This window comes from Dunckerocampus dactyliophorus, chromosome 14 (assembly GCF_027744805.1).
Source record: "Dunckerocampus dactyliophorus isolate RoL2022-P2 chromosome 14, RoL_Ddac_1.1, whole genome shotgun sequence".
Taxonomy (NCBI): domain Eukaryota; kingdom Metazoa; phylum Chordata; class Actinopteri; order Syngnathiformes; family Syngnathidae; genus Dunckerocampus; species Dunckerocampus dactyliophorus.
The window spans coordinates 22,698,863-22,718,859 of record NC_072832.1 but is presented as its reverse complement, the minus strand read 5'-3'; the positions used below and the strand labels follow the sequence as shown (position 1 = coordinate 22,718,859).

Sequence of the window (19,997 nt, the reverse complement as noted above, 5' to 3'; positions counted from 1 at the left end):
TCATTTTTGATTTCAGTCTGTATAGTACAGATAAATAACTGGATATTATAAATAGATCTGTTTCTCAATAGTGCAATGGGGGGGCAAAACATTTCTGTCCCACAGTGGGGGCATGACAGAAAATAATTGAGACCCACTGGTTACATTAAACTAGATGTAGAATACATTTAGGAGCATACTTGTTTGTATTTATAGATGTACAGTACATAGATTCTAAATCAGGGATGTGCAAAGTGCAGCCCAGGGGACTTTTGCGGCCCACTGCAGTATTTTTTATTGGCCAGTGGCACATTCTAGAAATATAACTTAACAAAAGAACAGAAAAAAATGGAAAAATCAGCAGTTACTTTACAGGAATAAAATCCAAATATTAAGAGAAAAAAGTTGTGATCTAACAAGAAAAAGAATACCATCACATTATTCTGAGAAAAAATAACACCATTTTACAGTACTAGCAAGAACTTCAAATGTTTAAGATGTTATTTTTTTTAAATTTCATATTACGGAAACAAAACAAATGTGTAATTCATTTTAATTAATATATTAATATTACAGGAATAAAGTCAATTATGAGAAAAATATTACAAGATATGGGAATGAAGTTATGAGAAAATTACAAAGACTTTGTAAGAAGAAAGTTTAAATATTAAAAACAACAAACTTATACAGCAAAAATGGGAAAAAGACCAAAAAACATGAATTGACCAATATCACAAAACAGAGATGCAGTTTTCTCTTGTATATAACTTCTCAGCATTTTACAAAATATCAAAGTGGCCCTTGCATGCTTTCATTTTTTACTATGTGGCCTTGTAGAAAAAGTTTGGACACTCCTTTTCCAAGTTGTCCATAAGTGTGAATGCTTGTTTGTGTACGCCTCTCACTCAAAGTCAGCTGGGATAGGCTCCAGCTCACCCTAATGAGGACAAGTGTGGTTTATTTTCGATGAGTGAACTTTATTGTGAAGCAGTAGGACGTGAATATACAGTTCATTTCTTTAGTCTGAATATACCAACTTTCAATTCTTGAATACATAACTACCAAGTTGTTTATACAAGTATAATACATGCTGTAGCAGGAAGGACATACTTCATCTTCTTTCTGCATTACACTAATATGCAAACACAGTATTTATACATAGAAAATAAGTACAACACAACCTTTCGCCGCCCTTACTGCTATGACATGTGCAAAGACATCTTAACAAAACACATACACAATGTAAAAGAAAAACTTTCACAGCAGACATTTTGCGTAAATCATTCAGCTCGATCACTGACGCCATCAATTAGCTTCATTCGCTTTGTCACGTCATGTAAAAATATCTGCTGTGAACATTTGTCACTTTCACTTCAACTGCAAGTAGCATAGGCACAGAAAAACACACGGCAACGACGCTTTTCTCACTTTCTTCACATGTTCTCCCCTCCTTCTCGTGGTTGGTAAAAGGGTAAGCGGAGCAGTATGTGAATACGTTTGCTGTGAAGAGTATGTTCATCAATGGCGTTTCCATTTACTCTTGTAGTTTGCGCTCCAGCTCTGAAAAAACCTTTGCATTGATTTCATCCACTTCATCTTCCACCTGTGTCGGGACAAAAGACAAGTCAAATGCAGAATCCGGATTGGGTGTGCATAAATTCCCCTTTTGGTCATCCATCCATCCATCCATTCTTTTTCTGTGCCGCTTATCCTAATCGCGGGGGTATGCTGGAGCCTATCCCAGCTAACTTTGGGCAAGAAGGAGGGTACACCCTGGCGACTCTAATCGCAGGGCACATGTAGACAAACAATCATTCACGCCCACATTCATACAATTTAGATTTGCCAATTAACCTAACATGCATGTTTTTGGAATGTGGGAGGAAACGGGAGTACCCGGAGAAAACCCACGCATGCACGGGGAGAACATGCAAACTCCACACAGAGGTGCACAAACCCAGATCTTCCCAATCTCCTGACTGTGTGGCCAACATGCTACCCAACGGAATTTGTAGAGACAAGTAAGCACAAAAACAGTGATTGCATCATTTGGCCCATCATTTGAGGCCTTGGTAATTCTGACCAAATTTTGGATCAGTATGCACCCCAAGAATAATTAGTCTCTTTTGCTTTTTCTTTCCGCCACTCAAGGGACACCCATTGAACAGGAAGTGGAACTTCTATTGCAACATAGTGATAGCATAGTGATGAAAGTGTTCTTGCTGCTCAGTACAATATGACTAATAATACATGAGGAATAGGGATGCGTAACAAAGCTCTGTACGTATAGCAGGGGTCACCAACGTTTTTCCTTGTGAGAGCTACTTTTACAAAATGAAAATGGCCAAGAGCTACTCATTTTTGTAACATTTATTTTCAGAGCTTATTTTAAACTCAAACAAAGCGAATATGCTTGTTTTACCAGAACATGAACAAAATGCTGGTGTCCACAACTCACATTTTGTATTTCAGAATGCATTTCTTTCTACTGTTCTTTCATTATTAACTGAAAACCTGAATGAAAAGCAGGCTTGCGGGCACCTCATGTGGTCGTGGGGGGCTACCTGGTGCCTGCGGGCACCACGTTGGTGACCCCTGACGTATAGTAACCCGTGCCTCATTTGGGTGCTAAATGAATGCAGACTCAGCCTCCTGCAACAAGTGCTGGAAAGTGATATTGTGCACGTAAGGTCTTGTAAGTAATGTAACGTCCCCACACCAACAAAGTCTGATGCTCTTTTTGAACTTTATTGCCAACAGCAGTGCCCAATTGCACACTTCCTCATTATCCAGCAACCACAGTCACAGCAAGCAGGTCGGTTTTTTGGATCTTCACTGAGTTGTGCATTACTGCTGGTTTTACTGTGATAATTACGGCAATTTGCTGTGGATTTGATGTCATATTGGTGAATTTATTACTTGCTTATCATTTTGATTATATTACTGAAGTATTTAAATGACTATTCTCTTCAATTTGCATGTGACAAAATCCCATTTAAAAAAAGGGATTCTTTTTGGACAGAATTTGGATGTTTTCCATTTTTGTAAGTACTGGTTCAGGCATGGGCCGCACGGTGGCCGAGTGATTGGCATGTTGTTCTTTCATTATTAACTGAAAACCTGAATGAAAAGCAGGCTTGCGGGCACCTCATGTGGTCGAGGGGGCTACCTGGTGCCCGCGGCCACCACGAGGGTGACCCCTGGTTTAAATGCTAGTGACTCAAAACAGGAAGGTGGTGGTAGAGCTCGCTGTCACATCATGTCTTTGGGAACGGTCACGTCTTCTATGAAGGTAAAAGTAACCTTAAATGTTCATTTATTCCTTTCATTCGTCATTTATATGCATTTAGAAACATTTTGTGTGTGTAAAAATTGTAAAACTATAAAAACATGTTTTGTGTCAACATTTTTGAGAGTCAACCGCTGATGACATCATAGACGGGGCGGCGTAACGTAGCTAACTTCCAGTTCAGGTTGCCATTTTGTTCAGCTAGCTAAGAGGTTGCTAACAAGGAAGAACGTTTTGTGACTTAAAAAAAAAAAAAAAGAAGAACACAGTTGGACTCACGCAGTGTATTAAAAACATGACAAGACGCGCGCCATACACTAACCGGAGAATGCATGCAAACCGAGGCAAAATTGTGGCGTAAATTGTTTTCGGGTAGACGCTAACCGAGGTTCCACTGTACACTTACTTGGCTTGACTTCAATAAAAGTGGGCCACGGCTTAATGACCGTTGGAAAATGTGGGTCCACGTTTGAGACCATTTGAGAACCCCCTGATCTAAACGACACTTCTAAAGGATGGTCACCTGTTCCACCATGGTTACTTCTGGAATGTAGAACTGCAGCATGTTCTGAATGCCGTTCCGCAGGGTCACTGTAGAACTGGGACACCCTGTGCAGGAACCCACCAGCTTCAGCTTGACCGTGCCATCCAAGAAGCCTTTATAGATGACATCACCTCCATCTTCCTGCACTGTTGGTCTGAGGGAAAGAGAGGGCAGGGAAATATTCTTTTTAATATGATTCCTAACAGTCTGTCTTAAACTGAGCAAGCTTGTCACCTGATTCTGGTGTCAAGCAGCTCCTTTATCATCAACACAACATCGTCGTCATCTTCTGAGGCACCTAAAATAAAGTCATAAATTGCTGAAGAGCAACCAGAACATGTCACAGGGCGTCTTCTCTACTCACTGCTTTCATGGTGCACTGCCCCTGTTGTTACGGGGTCACCACTCTCAAAGAATTTAGCAATGGTCTCCAGGGCGTTGCGCTTGATGTCTGTCCACTCCACCTCCTCATCTATCTGACAAACATGACCACATGTTACCGCTCAGCCTCACACACCAACTGGCAATGCTCTCAGATGCCTTACCTGCATTAAAAACAAACGCAATACTTACTTTCGTCACTGTGATAAAGTCAGGGCCAAAGAACACACTTTTAACGCCTTCGATTTCAAACAGGTTCCTGCATGAAACACGCATTATCAGTGCTTGCTCAACCAAACTTGACGAATATGCCAATGTATTGTAGGCTTGCACGTGTTTCCTTTATCCAGCAACGCATATGACATTTTCTAGATGCAACTCAATGTCGGAACTTTCCCAAACACAACCTGGCTAAAGATGAACATTCCGCTGAACTCGGAGAGGGAAAGTCGATGGTCCCACTTCCCAAAACAGGTTTATCGGGGAGAAACTTCAAGCTTCTGGGATTTGGAGTGTCTTGAGTCTGGATGGAAATGTGCCGAACTAAAATAAAACAGACCCAAGAAGTTCTGATGAGAACTGATTCTGGTAGGAAGATGGCTGCTGGTGAGGGGGGTCTTCTCACTTGGTATGTGTGTGGTTCTGGTCACAGGTTCTGACAGGACTTTCCTCCATATCTGGGTGTGGTATGCACTTCCAGTCTTCTCTAGAAACCTTAAAACAAATTAGACCTCTTCAATTCATTCATTTGCAAAAAAGATCGTGTATTTCTTTACCTCAGCTTGGTTGGCTATTAGCTTGCGTATACAATTTATATGTAAGAAAATAAGTTAAACATATCAGTTACAAGTATATGCTCGGAGAGGATAAGTGTGTTTTATCTGACCTCTTAAATAACTATAAACAACTCATGATTAGCTAAAGTAAAAGTGAAACAAAACGGTATCAATAGCTACTGCCTGTTTGCTATTACGCTAGCGAGCTGGGAGTTTCGTCGCATTTAAAGGACACTTTTTTTTTACTTCACATGCAGCCACATAAAAACAAAATTTATGTTAACTAAACGAGACGGAGGAGTAGTGGAAGTCCAAACCTAAAGTAAGTCGTATTTTTTGACCGTAACAGTTGGTACAGAGCCCATCTGGTGTGCGCCGCCATTTTGTTTGTTTAGAAACTAGTTATGTGATGCGAACGAATCGGCTGTAAAAGCAGATACCAGAATTCGAATCGCGTCGTTGGGAGCCGATAATTTTTTTCTCGTCGTTGTTTGGTCTTTGTTTCTGTTTTCTGTCACTTGTCAAGATGTGTGTAATAAACATATCGTGTAATTTTTACATTAGTAATTAATTTTACACAATACATATAATTTGGTAATACATTATTTTAAGACAACAACAAAAAATCAGAGGAGCCATTTGGGAGCTGAAAGAGCCATTTAAAGAAAGCTATTTAGTGAGCCGAGCCAAAAGAACCGGTTCTCTAAGAAGAGCCAAAATTTCCAACACTATTAGAAACGGAGGGGGGTGTGGGCACCACGGCCTCATCTTCTCTTTGAAACAACAAATATATAAATAAATATAAAAAGAAATAGAAATAAATAAATACAATTTAGTATCATGAATAAACAAACTGTGACATTACACGTTGCCTATGAAAAACATACAGTACCTTGTTTCTTTATATAATGACAGTAAGTGGCTGAGAGCGTCCAGCATCGCGTTGTCGCGGATGTCCACTGTGTGGCACACTCGACTTTGAAAAAAATCATATGTGACGAAGTATGTGACGTCGGGGAAGTGTATGCAAGCGTCTGCGTCACTTACACAAAAATGCGCAGGCGGAACTACGTTCTTCATCACAGAAAATCTGACCAGAAAAATCCGAACTATCCCTTTTTAAGAAGCCAAAAACTTACCACTTCCACACAACACAGGATGGGAGGAGAATTGTTTTTCCTTCTGTCATGTCAGACATGCCATGGATGACTTCATGCAGTGTTAAGGTAATGTAATGTAAGCTAATGGCTCATCTGTGTTTTGCGTCATTACTGCCGTCTAGTGACCAGAATGCTACCCATCACGTGTATTTGACTGATAAACTCACGAGGGAACAATAATTAAATAGCGATATTGCGAGGAATGACTATCTATATAAAAATATCAAAGATTGACGATTCATTGGTATGTGCAAAAAGTTGGGACACCCTTGGTTTAAATGTTTGTCATAATAAGTAATGCTGATGTATGACTAGAAAAAAAGTAAGAATGCCTGCCCTTTCTAATGACATCCAATAAAAGTGACTTATCACTTGTATTAGTGTCACAGAACATAAACACATACTAAAATAGCATTATATTTGCCAAATATTTTCCAGAAACACCTGATATTGTTCAAGAATATGATTTAAATCCATATTTGAAATAGTACTGAAGTATAAAACATGTGACCAGAAGCGCTGATGACGAGTGAATTGTGTCCATAAGGAACAGGTGGAGACAATGTGCCTCTTGTGACAAGGAAAGCAAACAGGCGGGTCAAGTCGTGTTTCCTCACATTGCTTCTGTCACAGTGAGGTGCTGATCTTCAGGACTGGCAGAAAGACAGAAGAATACTCAAGTGAAACACCAACTGCACATTCTTTTTTTCATTTGGAAAAATACTTTTCTTGTCAGAAGCATCAGGCTGATTTCAAGACACATGGGTGGACGGAATTTGTAGTCATTTTTCTTCCAGTGTTCTTCCCTCAAAGACATGTTTCTCTGGATGCTCCTGCCAATTTCCCTCTCTTTGGTCTCCTTCATTGGAACGTGGGCCATGTAAGTACACACTTGACACCACTTTTTTTAATCACAATGAGCTAAAATGTGCTTGGAAGCTTTTGATGTTAACCTCACACCAAATATTGACAATGTAACTGAAGCGTGATCAAAATACCGATTTCGACAGGAAATATGTGCCCCTTGACCCTGGTGAGGACAAGCGGCTTAGAAAATGAAAGACTATGTGCAGCCGTGTGAAAAATTGTATTTCCCCCTTCCTGATTTATTTTTTTTGTCACACTTAAATGTTTCAGATCATCACGCAAATTTAAATATTAGTCAACGACTCCACAACTGACCACAAAATGCAGTTTTTAAATGAAGCTTTTTTATTACTAAGGGAGAAAAAAATCCAAACCTACATGGTCCTGTGTGATAAAGTGATTGCCCCCTAAACATTATAACTGGTTGGGCCACCCTTAGCAGTGGTTCAGTAAGAAAAGTAGCCATTGGCTGTCCTCGAAGTCGCTAGATGACATCGTCATCTAATTTGAGAGACAAAAAAACTGAGTAAAAACACCTTAATTACGTTTAGAACTACAAATAAACTTGATTCTTGATTTGATCGTTTAAAATTGCCCATAATTTCAACAAAGTAAAACCACTTCAAATATTTTATCTCGGCCATCGCCTGTCAAAGTTCTCACACACACACACACACACACACACACACACACACACACACATACACACACACTGTCAAGTCCATTCCACTTTCACAGTGGGGAAAATTATGTCGGCCTAGGCTATTGAGAACTTTCTTAAATTAGCGCAATTGAACAGCGAATAACAGATTATGCTGTGTTTATTGTGTGGCTCACGCTAACACGACTCAGTGTGTTCGTGAGTAGCACACTCTTCTGGTGAACATATGTAATTAGCAACTGCAATAATAATAACTCGCAACAATCCAGGTTTACTGAAGATTAAGAAACTTTTGCGTTTTAGATTTCGCTGTGTAAAACAGGGCGAGCTCCACCCCCGCGTGATTCATTTGCACTTTCGATGCGTAGAGCTCCTCCCCATGCGCTCAGTGTGCCGCGGAAGCTGACTGTACACTGCCAGCTCGTGACAGCCTTTGGGCAGGGCGGACCTGTCAACAGCACCCGCTGCTGTTCAGTGACAAGACAAAATGCAGAACGATATGCGCTTCCACTTTCAAGTTCACAAATACCAGGAAACTCCCCAACGACGACAGGAAAAGAAATAGATTTGGCGCTAGTCGCTTTTGAGAAAATATGTCGTCAAGGGGTGGTTGGAATGTCGCCAAATTTAGCAACAAACTCGGCAAGTTGGCAACATTGGCAACAACTGCAATCAAGCGTTTGTGATAACTTGCAATGAGTCTCTTACAGCGCTGTGGAGGAATTTTGGCCCACTCATCTTTGCAGAATTGTTGTAATTCAGCCACATTGGAGGGTTTTCCAGCATGAAGCGCCTTTTTAAGGTCATGCCAAAGGTCATGCCACAGCATATCAATAGGATTCAGGTCAGGACTTTGACTAGGCCACTCCAAAGTCTTCATTTAGTTTTTCTTCAGCCGTTCAGAGGTGGACTTGCTGATTTGGGTGTACGTACAGTACATGGTGTTGGAATTGCACTGCTGTTGATGTGTTCAGGTCAGAATAAAGTTATAAGAGAGTGTCAGACTTTTTGTGACTGTGTGGGGACACTACGCTATGCGCGACACCATGCTTCGGACTCATAACAGAGAGGTATGGCTTGGCATAATGCGCATGCGTTCATTTTGCTAAAGATATTAACGAAATTAATGAAATAAATTAGTTACCGCAGTTAACATGCTATTTTTGACAGCCCTAATGAACAACAATACAGTATATATTTAATATTAATATAATATGATAATAATACACAGAAATATGTATTACACTTATAATGTAATATTATAAGTGTAATATTATAAGTATATATTATATAATGTAATATAAAATATATATATATATATTCATTCATGCATGCATTTGCTTTGCCGCTTGTCCTCACTAGGGTCGCGGGGGTATGCTGGAGCCTATCCCAGTTGACTTTGGGCAGGAGGCGGTGTGCACCCAGGACTGGTTGCCAGTCAATTGTGGGGCACAATATAATATATAATATAATACATATCATAATGTAATATATATATATTATTAATAATAGTAGTAATAATTCATGACAATATTTTTACATTTTTAAAATAAATCGTATACATTCTATTCTAGATCTACTACATATAATACGGCGTTGTAAATAGTAAGTGTATAAAAACACCATTATCTCATAAAATGTGAAAAATTGGCATAAAGTTGAATACTGTAAACTACGGTGGCTGACAGGCGCAAACGCACAGCAACGCCCAAACTCTGCAAACGCAGAAATGATCCAAAACCAAGATCCCACAAACGCCACCAAACACATGCAATGGAAAAATGCCACATAAAGGCCGCCGGATCAAAAACATTATGCAAAAAAAAATGTGTAAAAATGCTGCAAATACCAAAGAAACACACTACCAGCAGGTTAGCCAGACCACTTGGAAGCTAACCAGGATACCAGGAAGTTAGCCAGACCTGAAGCATATCCAGTACATGTCACAGTTCCACATCTCCGAAAAGGAGTAGGAAGAAGCAAAGCTTATTCAGTCCTACCCCCCACACGTTTCACATCAACTGCAATACATTTGTTCACTTCCTGTACTCTTTGCAAGGAGGTCATGTAGCAGAGTGGTAAAATAGAAGTCAAGGTTCTTGTCACCGTAAATAATTGACCTAACAGTCACAATAAATAATCCTAAATATAAAATAATAGTGAAAATGACAGCTGATAAAAGGGTTGATAGTTGACAGCAGCACAGTTGGATAGCGAGTGAGTACAGACAAAAGAATGAAGCGTTCGTGATAAGCGTAGCAGTGATTGGACATACTGTAGCTTTGTATGTACACAGCGGTTCAGGACGCTTCTTCCTTGAGCTTTGCAAACATCAACTGCTTGTATTGTTGCTTGAAATTGCTCATGTTAGCTCATTGTTTGAGTTCCGGAATTTGATTCCACATACTGAAATGCTGAAGGTCTTTAGTGTTGTGTTTTAAGTTGAATGTTTCCCTGAGGTTCCATACCGCTTCTGTATCTCTCGTTGAGAAGAATCGAATAACATTTTTAGGTTTGTTTGCTTTATGCATGATTTTACCTCATCAGCAAATTTGAATAGCTGTGATTTTAGAAATAAAGGGTCTGTGTGTTCTCTCAAGCGGTCTTATGGACTATCCCAACTGATCGTGCGTATTGATGTAGTCAGTTAGTGATATGCAAATAAATAGGCTGCTTGTGTGTATTCCACTTGCAGATACGGCTTGGCCTACTCCAACCAGCATGTGTGTTCGCTCAGTGACTGGTGGGTTGTGTTTCGTTGCAGCAAAAATACAAATTCTACAGTCCATTTTTTAAATTTTAAGTTTTGTAATGTCGTTGTTGTTATCAGGACGGGTGAGAACGTCTGCACAGGCAACCTTACCCCTGGATGCTGCAAGGTTCCCACCCTAAGGTAAGAATTGAAGTCCTTCATGTAGCTCAAGGCCAACGAGCGACATCTGAAATGTCCCATTGCAGCACAAGCGGCGCATACGCCCCAGAGAATTCACTTTTTACAGCGACCATCAACGCCGGATCCTTTCTGTGTGAGTTCTCCTGCTCGTGATAATCCCCGTCCAAAACAACTTGTGTGTGTGTGTGTGTTCTAAAACCTGCTGTCCCCCATTCCAGTTCTGCTCTTCGTCATATTCCACCATGCGCATATCCTGGAGAAGCACGCCTGTGACTCCGCGCTGAGCAAGCTGGCAGGGGTCTTCGGCGTGGTGGCCTCCTTGGGGGCGTTCACCGCTGGGAACTGTAACGTAAGAACCAAATAACATGTATACTGTACAATATTAGCAGATTCCAGGCCTGGTGGTGCCATCCAATAGATGAAAAGCGGCCCTAAAATGGAATATATGGAGAGCCACAACACAAAAAGCCAATATGTATTTCAGGTAGGATGTAGGAAGAAAGAGGGCCGCATGTTGGTCAGGAGATCAGGAAGATCGAATCTCCGTTGGGCATCTCTGTGTGGGGTTTTGCATGTTCTCCCCCGTGTTCTCCCCCTGCGATTGGCTGGCGACCAGTACAGGGTGTACCCCACCTCGCAGCCCAAGTCAGCTGGGATAGGCTCTAGCATACCCCCACGACCCTAGTAAGGACAAGCAGCATAGAAAATGGATGGAATATATAATGTATATCTAAAATCATAATATACAAACTATAATAATACAATTACAACATAAATAAATCAATAAGTGCATAATTAAATAATACAACTTGCTCGCCTGACGACCAGGCTAAAGGCTCCACCCATTCCGTCACCTGACATTATCATTGATTACTGGTAAGCAGCTATACTGTAAATGTCTTTAATAAGTGTGTGCCTTTAATAAGGCTTGTGTCGTGAGTGAACAATGGCAACTGAAGAGAGAAGGGGAGGGTTCCGGAGCCGAATGTAATCTAATCATTACAACAGTCGCTTTTACTGCAAATGTTGATCCAAAATCGGAGGAGAACGTCAATGTCAAGCTGGCAGGAGGTTTTGGAGGGGGAGGAGCCAGCCGTGTGTCAAAAATAGATCAATTACTGGCGGCACTGGCAGGTTGGCATTGGAACATAACACCTGGAATAAATTCCTTATTTTTAAAATGATTCCTTTTTTTGCAATGTAGTAATCACATCATGTAGTAATACATCATGTATTATTGTAGTACAGACTAGTTAGTACTCAGTAATACTGTAAAGGCATCTGCTTGATTGTGTAATTGATTGTGCTGAGTAATTGACACGTAAACTCAGTCACATATTCATTATGTACTGTGTGTGTGTGTGTGTGTGTGTGTGTGTGTGTGTGTGTGTGTCAGCCTGGTTACCTGGCGGTGTTGCACTACGTGGGAGCTGCCATCAGTTTCTTGTGCATCTGCTTCTACACGCTTCTGCTGACAGCCCTGACCAGCAGGTGTCATCTAAGTGGATATGAGAAGGTTCTGTACCCGGCACGCATCGTCTCCACCGTGCTGCAGACCATCGCCACCGTCTGCTGTATCCTTTCCTCTTACGATACCATCATGTTGTTTCCTCTTAGAGCGTTATCACGTGTGCAGTACAAAGACTGTGTGTTTGCGTGGCAGGTGTGCAGTGAGGAGGAATGCTTTGGGTGGGTTCGGAACAGGATGTGCCGACAAAGAGGCTTGAGAAGAAGCTTCCTCCATGTTCGGAACCTGTTTACAAAGTGGGCCTGGCTACAACAGTCCAAAAGGCACACGACATGTAAATACACGACTGTAGGCTGGAACTACAAGCAGCTGTATAATACTGTAGTATACCCGATGTACTGTATTGGACGTACTCTACACCCTCGCTTTTGATACGCGCGTAAAAATGTCTATTTTTGACACACAGCTCACCCCCGTCCCTCCGATTAGATTTGGCCGTCCCCTTCTCTCTTCAATTGCCATTGTTCACTCGCAACACAATCCTTTAAATATGCCTCACGCACTTATAGAACACGTATAAAATGTATAGGTGCTCACGTCGTGTAAGGCAGGGGTCACCAACGTTTTTCCTTGTGAGAGCTACTTTTACAAAATGAAAATGGCCAAGAGCTACTCGTTTTTGTAACATTTATTTTCACAGCTTATTTTAAACCCAAACAAAGCGAATATGCTTGTTTTACCAGAACATGAACAAAATGCTGGTGTCCACAACTCACATTTTGTATTTCAGAATGCATTTCTTTCTACTGTTCTTTCATTATTAACTGAAAACCTGAATGAAAAGCAGGCTTGCGGGCACCTCATGTGGTCGTGGGGGGCTACCTGGTGCCCGCGGGCACCACGTTGGTGACCCCTGGTGTAAGGTGATCCATAAGCACACTGAATGGGAGTCCCCTTGTAGCCTTAGCCTGGTCGTCAGGCTCGTGCTAGCAGGCTAGCAGGCTCGAGAAGGCGTTTCTCACACGGTTTCCGTCTTGTCATTCCAGTAACAACTTTTATTTCTTATTTTATTATTTATTTATGCATGTTATATTTGTTATTATTCCATTTTAGATTATTATATTAACATAATTTAATAAAAGTATTGTTATATAATAACAATAAATATACATAATATTAATATAACGTATATTTTATCATTTGAATTTTATTCTATTTATTTTTTATGATGATTATAGCAATATATTAACTTGTGTAAGTTTTGAGGCCGGATTGAGTGTGGAAGCTACTGCTAACATAGCAAACCAACTTATGCGTCTCACAGCACACAACTATGGTGTGTTCAAGGACCACCAAACAAAGTGCACATTACCAGTGAAGCATGAAGACATAAACATGTAAACATTTGAACAATGCTACATGTATGCTGTACAGTTCACTTGCATTTTCACCGCTTATGACCAACTGATGGTGAATGCGATGTGTTTTCTGCAGGAAAAAAATGCCTGTTTCAAAAAAGTAGCAATAAAAAAGATAATTATTGGATCAAACATCTTCAGAAAACTCAATCTAAAGCGTGTGTACACGCATACAACACTAAAAACCTCTAGTCGAGTTGTACGTGTAATCAAACACGTGATGTTTACAAAGTATACTCACGAGGGACTGCTGAAGCACAGCGTCTGATATCATGATCGGACACGTATCGTTATGTATTGTACCCAGCCACTGATGTTCCTGAGTACGTATCAGGAACAAGACGTTTTTATCCACAGACTCAAAATGATTTGAACAAAAAGTGTGAGTAAAGGTTTCTGTCTCGCTCCCGCTAACGTTTGGTCGCTACTTGCTGGTCGGGCAGACAGATAAGAGCTTCTCCAAAAAGACACGGTGGCGTTCCATTTCCATTTGCCTGGAAGTACTGGAAAACTCAACACAAACAAGTAAAAGCACGCCGATTAGAACTCGCGACATTCAACATAAAGCAAATGAATTTATCCGCCCTCAGCACATTCGATCAAAAAATAAACAATTACATTTGAAAAAATCATAAAACAACAAAAATGGGAAAAAGAACAGTAATTTTACAAGAATAAAGTTAAAATATTAAAAGAAAAAAATTCTTATCTTCCATACATCCATTGGCATTCCCAGGCCAGCTGTGGGCCATAATCCCTCCAGCCTGTCCTAGGTCTGCCCGGGGCCTTCTCCCGACTGGGCATGCCTGGAACACCTCACCAGGGAGGCATCCGGACCTGATGCCCGAACCACCTCAACTGGCTCCTTTCCATGTGAAGGAGCAGCGGCTCTACTCTGAGCTCCTCCCGGATGACTGAGCTCCTCACCCTCTCTTAGGGTGAGTCCAGCCACCCTACGGGGTAGGGAGACCAAGAGTGATTCAGAAGACCCTATGAATAAACACAAGAGGTGGGACCGCACCTCGCCCTGGCTCCAGGGTGAGGCAAGCGCCTGGTGGTCGGGCCTTCACCCATGGGGCCCGAAGAAGCCACACGGGATCTCCCGCCCATAGACCCACCACACGTGGGCGCAAGCATAAGGGTCCGGTGCAGTGTGTTTTGGGTGGTGATCGCGGGCGGGCGCCTGGGCGACCTGGTTTTCGGCGGCCAAATCTGGTTCTTGGGAGTTCTTATTTTCTGCAAAAAAAAGTTGGAATATTATTAAGGATAAAATGTAAATGTGGAAGGAGAATAAAGTTGAAATATTTAAGCAAAACAAAGATACAATTTGCAGTTTTCAGATAATTCGGTTGGGAAAAAGTGATAATATAAGAATAAAGTCATTAATATTCAGAGGAAGAAAATAAGAGAACAAAGTTGAAATATTTGTGAAAACCCCACAAGGCAAAACCAAAAAAAGAACCCCCAAAAAACCTGAAACAAATAAAATAAAAATGAAATAGAATAAATATTTTTGAAAAGGTGTTTGAGGCTAAAGGAAGATATTCACAGCCATCAGCTTGGACTATGGACAACAGTGATGGATAGTGACTGATGGTGATGATATGTTGCGGACCAAACGTTTGTGTTTGCTTCATATTGCTTTGGTCCATCTAGGGAAGGAGTGTCCCAGCTTTTTCCACTGAAAAATCCAAGCATGCAGGAGCCACTTATATTTTACACTTGTAAGCCAACCCAAAAAGCGACTTACTGTATATACTGTAGCTAAGACGTTATATACAGTATATTTAAAGCTTTGTGTTATAGCTAACTAAGGAAATGACCAAATACTCACATTTGAGAGACCGAAATCAGAGGATATTTACATTTTAAAATCAAAAAACAGTACCAAAATAACAAAATAGTTGTCGATTAATTGGATAATCGATTCATGAGCGATGAATTGTCTAAAGAAGCCTGAGTAATACTGATACAGTGTTAGTGCATCCTCCATTCCCATCCCTACCCATTGCAGGCATTCCCAATGGAACATCCAATGGATCCTTAACCCGAGTCCCCTCAGATACTTTCTTCTTCGCCCAGCACGAGTACCACTACCTTCATTTGTCCGCAGTATTCGAGTGGATCCTCAGCGTCAACCTGGAGCTGTTTGAGCTCAGCTACGCCGTGGAGTTTGGCTTCTTCTCTTCTTACATGCTCTCAAATCTCTACAGCAAGCCAGAGGAGGAAGTGCCCTTCATACTGACCTTGTCCTGATGCACACGCACAAAGTACGCGTGACTGGACCGAACTTCATGAATCACTCATGCTGTATCCGCACTTGTATTGTGTACAAACACACAACCCCTGAACTCAGCTTAGTTGGATGGTCGTCGTATTCCAAGCACGTCATGTTTATTCATGTTGACACGTGAATAAACGTTCATACGGCGAGTCAGAAGTGCAGCATGCGTTGTGCGAATGCATTGTTAACACATTACGGCTTTTTTTGCTAGGAGCATTGTGGGTGTCGACAGTCGTCGCCGCCACAAGTGAAGGCGTGTCAAACAGTAGCCGACGGTGTCAGCGTTTATGACTCAAAGTCACGCACACCTTAAAGGAAAACTGCACTCTTTTTCTTGTTTTTGGAATGTTGCCCATCATCCACAATCCTTATGTGAGACATGAACACCCGTCTTTCTCTTTTCTGTGCATTTTAAAGATATAAAAACAGCTCAAAAGAGGCAGCTAATTAATGCAAGTAATGGGACACACCTATTCTGCCTAGAAAGCCTGCTATTCAAACACCTCCAAAAACCTCCAGCAAGGTTTTATGGTTTTCTATCCATGCTGTGAGCATGTAGTAACATTCATGATAACATGTCATCCTTACAGTATTTTGGTCATTTTAAGCATTAGCGGAACTTCCATCCTGAGCACATTGATTTCACATAGCAACATAGAAATGGAGGCTACACCTAGCGTTAACTTTTACAAACTCAAAAACAAAAACACAGCAGCAGTGGCGGCAGCTCCAGTATGTAGCGTTAGCTTTCACTACTGGCCTTTAACTGCTCTTTTCAAACGATATGGCAACCCAGTGGGGCACGATCGGTAGTTTCTTAGATTAAAATACAGTGGTTAGTCGGGGTGTCAAGACGACAAGACGATACACAAGATTGTGCGACGAGAATGAGGCGAAATTTTCACATTACTTTGAAGAAAAGTACAATGAATGTGTGACAATCTGTTGCAATCTACTAATTTAATTTCTACTAGGTTACACTCTTTTGCACTGTGTGTATGCTAGTGGCCCCGCCTCCACCCACGAGACAAAGAAACTGTATGACTGACACAAGGGCTCACTCCGTTCATGCCGTTGATTTATGGAACAAAGCCACCAAATTGCTGAACCCTCTTCCTGCTTGTTTGAGGCAGGAGGCGAGGAAAACAGACACACATGCACAAGGCAACATATTGAAGCTGGCAAAATGATCCTGTTCATTTTCATTGTTGTTGGCTGATTATTTGATTTTATCATCATCCCAGGCCTAGTGCTCACGAGACATTTTTTTTCTGAACGAGAAATCTTGTCACGTTGTCGTGGGGTCTTGTGACACCCCTGGAGTGGTTAGCACTATGAATCCGTTCCCACCCCCACCAAATCAATTTTTCAGAAATAATACAAATCCAGTGAATCCCTTCCAGGAAGCCACAAATGTTAACGCAAAACAAGCTTTTTATAATTTTACAGTAAAAGTTTTACATGCAGAAAACAACTGTAAAGCTAACAAGTACATCCGTGATAAATGAAAGGGATAAATGAACATTTAAGGCAGGGGTGTCAAAACTTTTCCCACCGAGGGCTGCATACTGAAAAATCATAGGATGCGGGGGCCACGTTTACATGTTTTGAACCAACCCATGTACAGTAAATACGCTAAGAGGCTTTTTTTTTTATTTAAAAGAAAAAAAACAACCTGCATCTCAGCTTTGTGTTGTGAGTGACAAAGCCTATTATTAGTGTTAGTGTGACTGACATTACACTTTTGGTAACACTTTATAATAAGGTACACAAACATACAGTAGCTACTGAGGAACTAATGAAGAACTAATGAGGAACTAATGACTAAGGCACAAAAATGTAGACTAGTCACTGACAAACTAATGAGGAACTAATGAGTAGAGTAGTTACTGAGGAACTAATGAGGAACTAATGACTAAGGCACAAAAATTTAGACAAGTTACTGACAAACCGAGGAACTAATGAGTAGAGTAGTTACTGAGGAACTAATGAAGAACTAATGAGGAACTAAAATTTAAAATTTATAAAATTTTTGACCAGTTACTGACAAACTAATGAGGATCTAATGAGTAGAGTAGTTACTGAGAAACTAAGGCCCATAAATTTGAACTAGTTACTGAGGAACTAATGAAGAACTAATGACTAATGAGTAGTGATTAGGGTTAGGTATGTTCATTTCTCATTACCTACTGTACTTTTGAGTACCTTATTGTAAAATGTTACCCACTTTTTTTGCTTGCTGTTTTCGCCCCCGCATATTTTACATTTCTTCTCATAAATGTTTTGGTTTGGTTTCATTTATTTTGAACATGCATACAAGTTATTTTGGACTACATCACATTACAATTCACAATTCTACATGTCCAAAAAAGGAGTAGGAAGAAGCAGAGCTTATCAATTCCTACCCTTTTCAACTGCCAATATATTTGTTCACTTCCTGTATTCAACAGGAGTTAAGTCATGTATATGCCAGTTTTTCCTCTTATGTCCTTACTGTCATAATGTTTTCATCACGTTCGGCGTGTAGCCGGTAGTAGGATCCCAGGATTCAAGATCCAAGAGTTTTATTGTCATATGCACAGTAAAACATGTAGTTCTGCCCTGCAGGATGCAGAGGAGACACGAATCCGTGTAACAAAAAATGATTTATAGTTCACAGAAGTTGGTAACAAAACAAGACTGTTCACAGGTAAAAAAAAAACAACATAAATTCCGGGCCGAGCCGCGAAGAAAAAATACCAAATAAAAGATCAACTAAGGGCGCTGCATACACGGGAAATAGCAGGAGCAAAAGATACACAAAGCAAAAATCACTGCTGACAAAAGATAGCAGGAGAAAAAGAGAAAACCAAAAGAGCTGCTGAAGACCGAGCAGTAACAAACACTAAGCATCGAGGGAAAGGCTTCTTGAGACGTCATCTGTACTTCTGTGAAGAAGGTGTCGGACGTTTCGCTCCTCATCCAAAGAGCTTCGTCAGCGAACTAATAAGTGCTGGTAGCCTAGGCCTTAAATACAGTAAGAGTGGGCGGAATTGGGGTGCCAACACCCTCCTACTATTGGTTCGTTACACTAAGCCTGGGAGGAGTTGTGGTATAATCCTCTCCTGCCATTAGCACCTCCGATAAAAGGGAAGTGTCGCTCCCTGAATTGGGTATGAACGACTCTGATACTGGCTCGTTAGCATCTATTGTTCTGGCTCGGCCCTGCCTTCACCTCATTTGCAAGACTAAGAGCTGTGGGTTTCGGTGTCAGTAACCTGCTGAACACAGGGTCCAAATTAAACCTCAAACCACCATTCCGATTCAATGATGGGTTCTGTTGTTTGACAAAAATAGCTTCCTTTACTCCTCTTTCAAACCATCTGTTTTCTTTGGCCAAAATCTTTACATCGCTGTCCTCAAAAGAGTGATTGGTAGCTTTCAGGTGTAGATGTACTGCTGATTGAGGACCACTAGCATTGTCCCTGCGATGTTGATAAAGCCTTTTTTGGAGCATTTGCTTAGTTTCCCCAATGTAGTGCTCTTTGCATTCCTCATCTTTACAGTGGATGGAATAGACCACATTGCTTTGTTTTTGGTTTGGAGCCTTGTCTTTAGGATGTACTCATTTTTGTCTCAGGGTATTTACTGGTTTGAAATAGGTAGGAATTTTGTGTTGCCATAAGATCCTCTGGAGTTTTTCGGAGACCCCCGCTACATAAGGGACTACCACTCCTCTCCTTTTTGCTTCTGTGGGCTTTTGGGTTTCTTTCCCTACTCTCTTCTTTTGACATTTGTTCAAAGCCCACCGCGGGTACCCACAGGTTGAGAGCGCTTTCTGGACATGTTGTGTCTCCTTTTTCTTTCCCTCAGCACTAGTTGGTATTTGTTCCGCTCTATGTTGGAGGGTCCTAATAACCCCTAGTTTATGTTGTAGTGGATGGTTTGATTGAAAAAGCAGGTATTGGACAGTGTGTGTGGCCTTTCTAAAGACCTCTGGAAGTAGCTGTCTGTCCTTTCCTATAATTACCTTGCAGTCTAAGAAGGCTAGTTGGTTTTCTTTAGTGTCCTCGCGAGTAAATTTGATATTGGTGTCCACCGCATTGATATGATCTGTGAAAGACTGAATTTCTTGTTTTTTGATTATGACAAAGGTGTCATCCACGTATCTAAACCAGTGCCTTGGTTTTGTCCCTGAGAAGGAAGTGAGAGCCTGTTTCTCCATCTCTTCCATGTACAGATTCGCCACTATGGGTGAGACTGGTGAGCCCATAGCACAACCATGAATTTGTCTGTAA

General features: G+C 41.0%; 2 protein-coding genes across 2 annotated transcripts; one reads left to right on the top strand and one right to left on the bottom strand.

Moving 5' to 3' along the window:
• Positions 1–935: 935 nt before the first annotated feature.
• On the bottom strand, positions 936–5,407 carry zgc:110319 (uncharacterized protein LOC796111 homolog). The gene is made up of 8 exons (XM_054798595.1): positions 5,287–5,407; positions 4,819–4,907; positions 4,601–4,736; positions 4,386–4,452; positions 4,177–4,288; positions 4,047–4,110; positions 3,792–3,966; positions 936–1,582 (listed from the first exon to the last, which is right to left on the bottom strand). The coding sequence occupies exons 1-8, from the start codon at positions 5,349–5,351 to the stop codon at positions 1,514–1,516; spliced, it is 777 nt and encodes a 258-aa protein (XP_054654570.1). The 5' UTR covers positions 5,352–5,407; the 3' UTR covers positions 936–1,513.
• Positions 5,408–6,773: 1,366 nt separating this feature from the next.
• Positions 6,774–18,604, top strand: si:dkey-228d14.5 (uncharacterized protein LOC796266 homolog). Its single transcript, XM_054798843.1, has 7 exons — positions 6,774–7,009; positions 10,353–10,400; positions 10,488–10,550; positions 10,616–10,683; positions 10,769–10,899; positions 11,947–12,124; positions 15,499–18,604. The coding sequence occupies exons 1-7, from the start codon at positions 6,945–6,947 to the stop codon at positions 15,690–15,692; spliced, it is 747 nt and encodes a 248-aa protein (XP_054654818.1). The 5' UTR covers positions 6,774–6,944; the 3' UTR covers positions 15,693–18,604.
• The last annotated feature ends 1,393 nt before the right edge of the window (positions 18,605–19,997 follow it).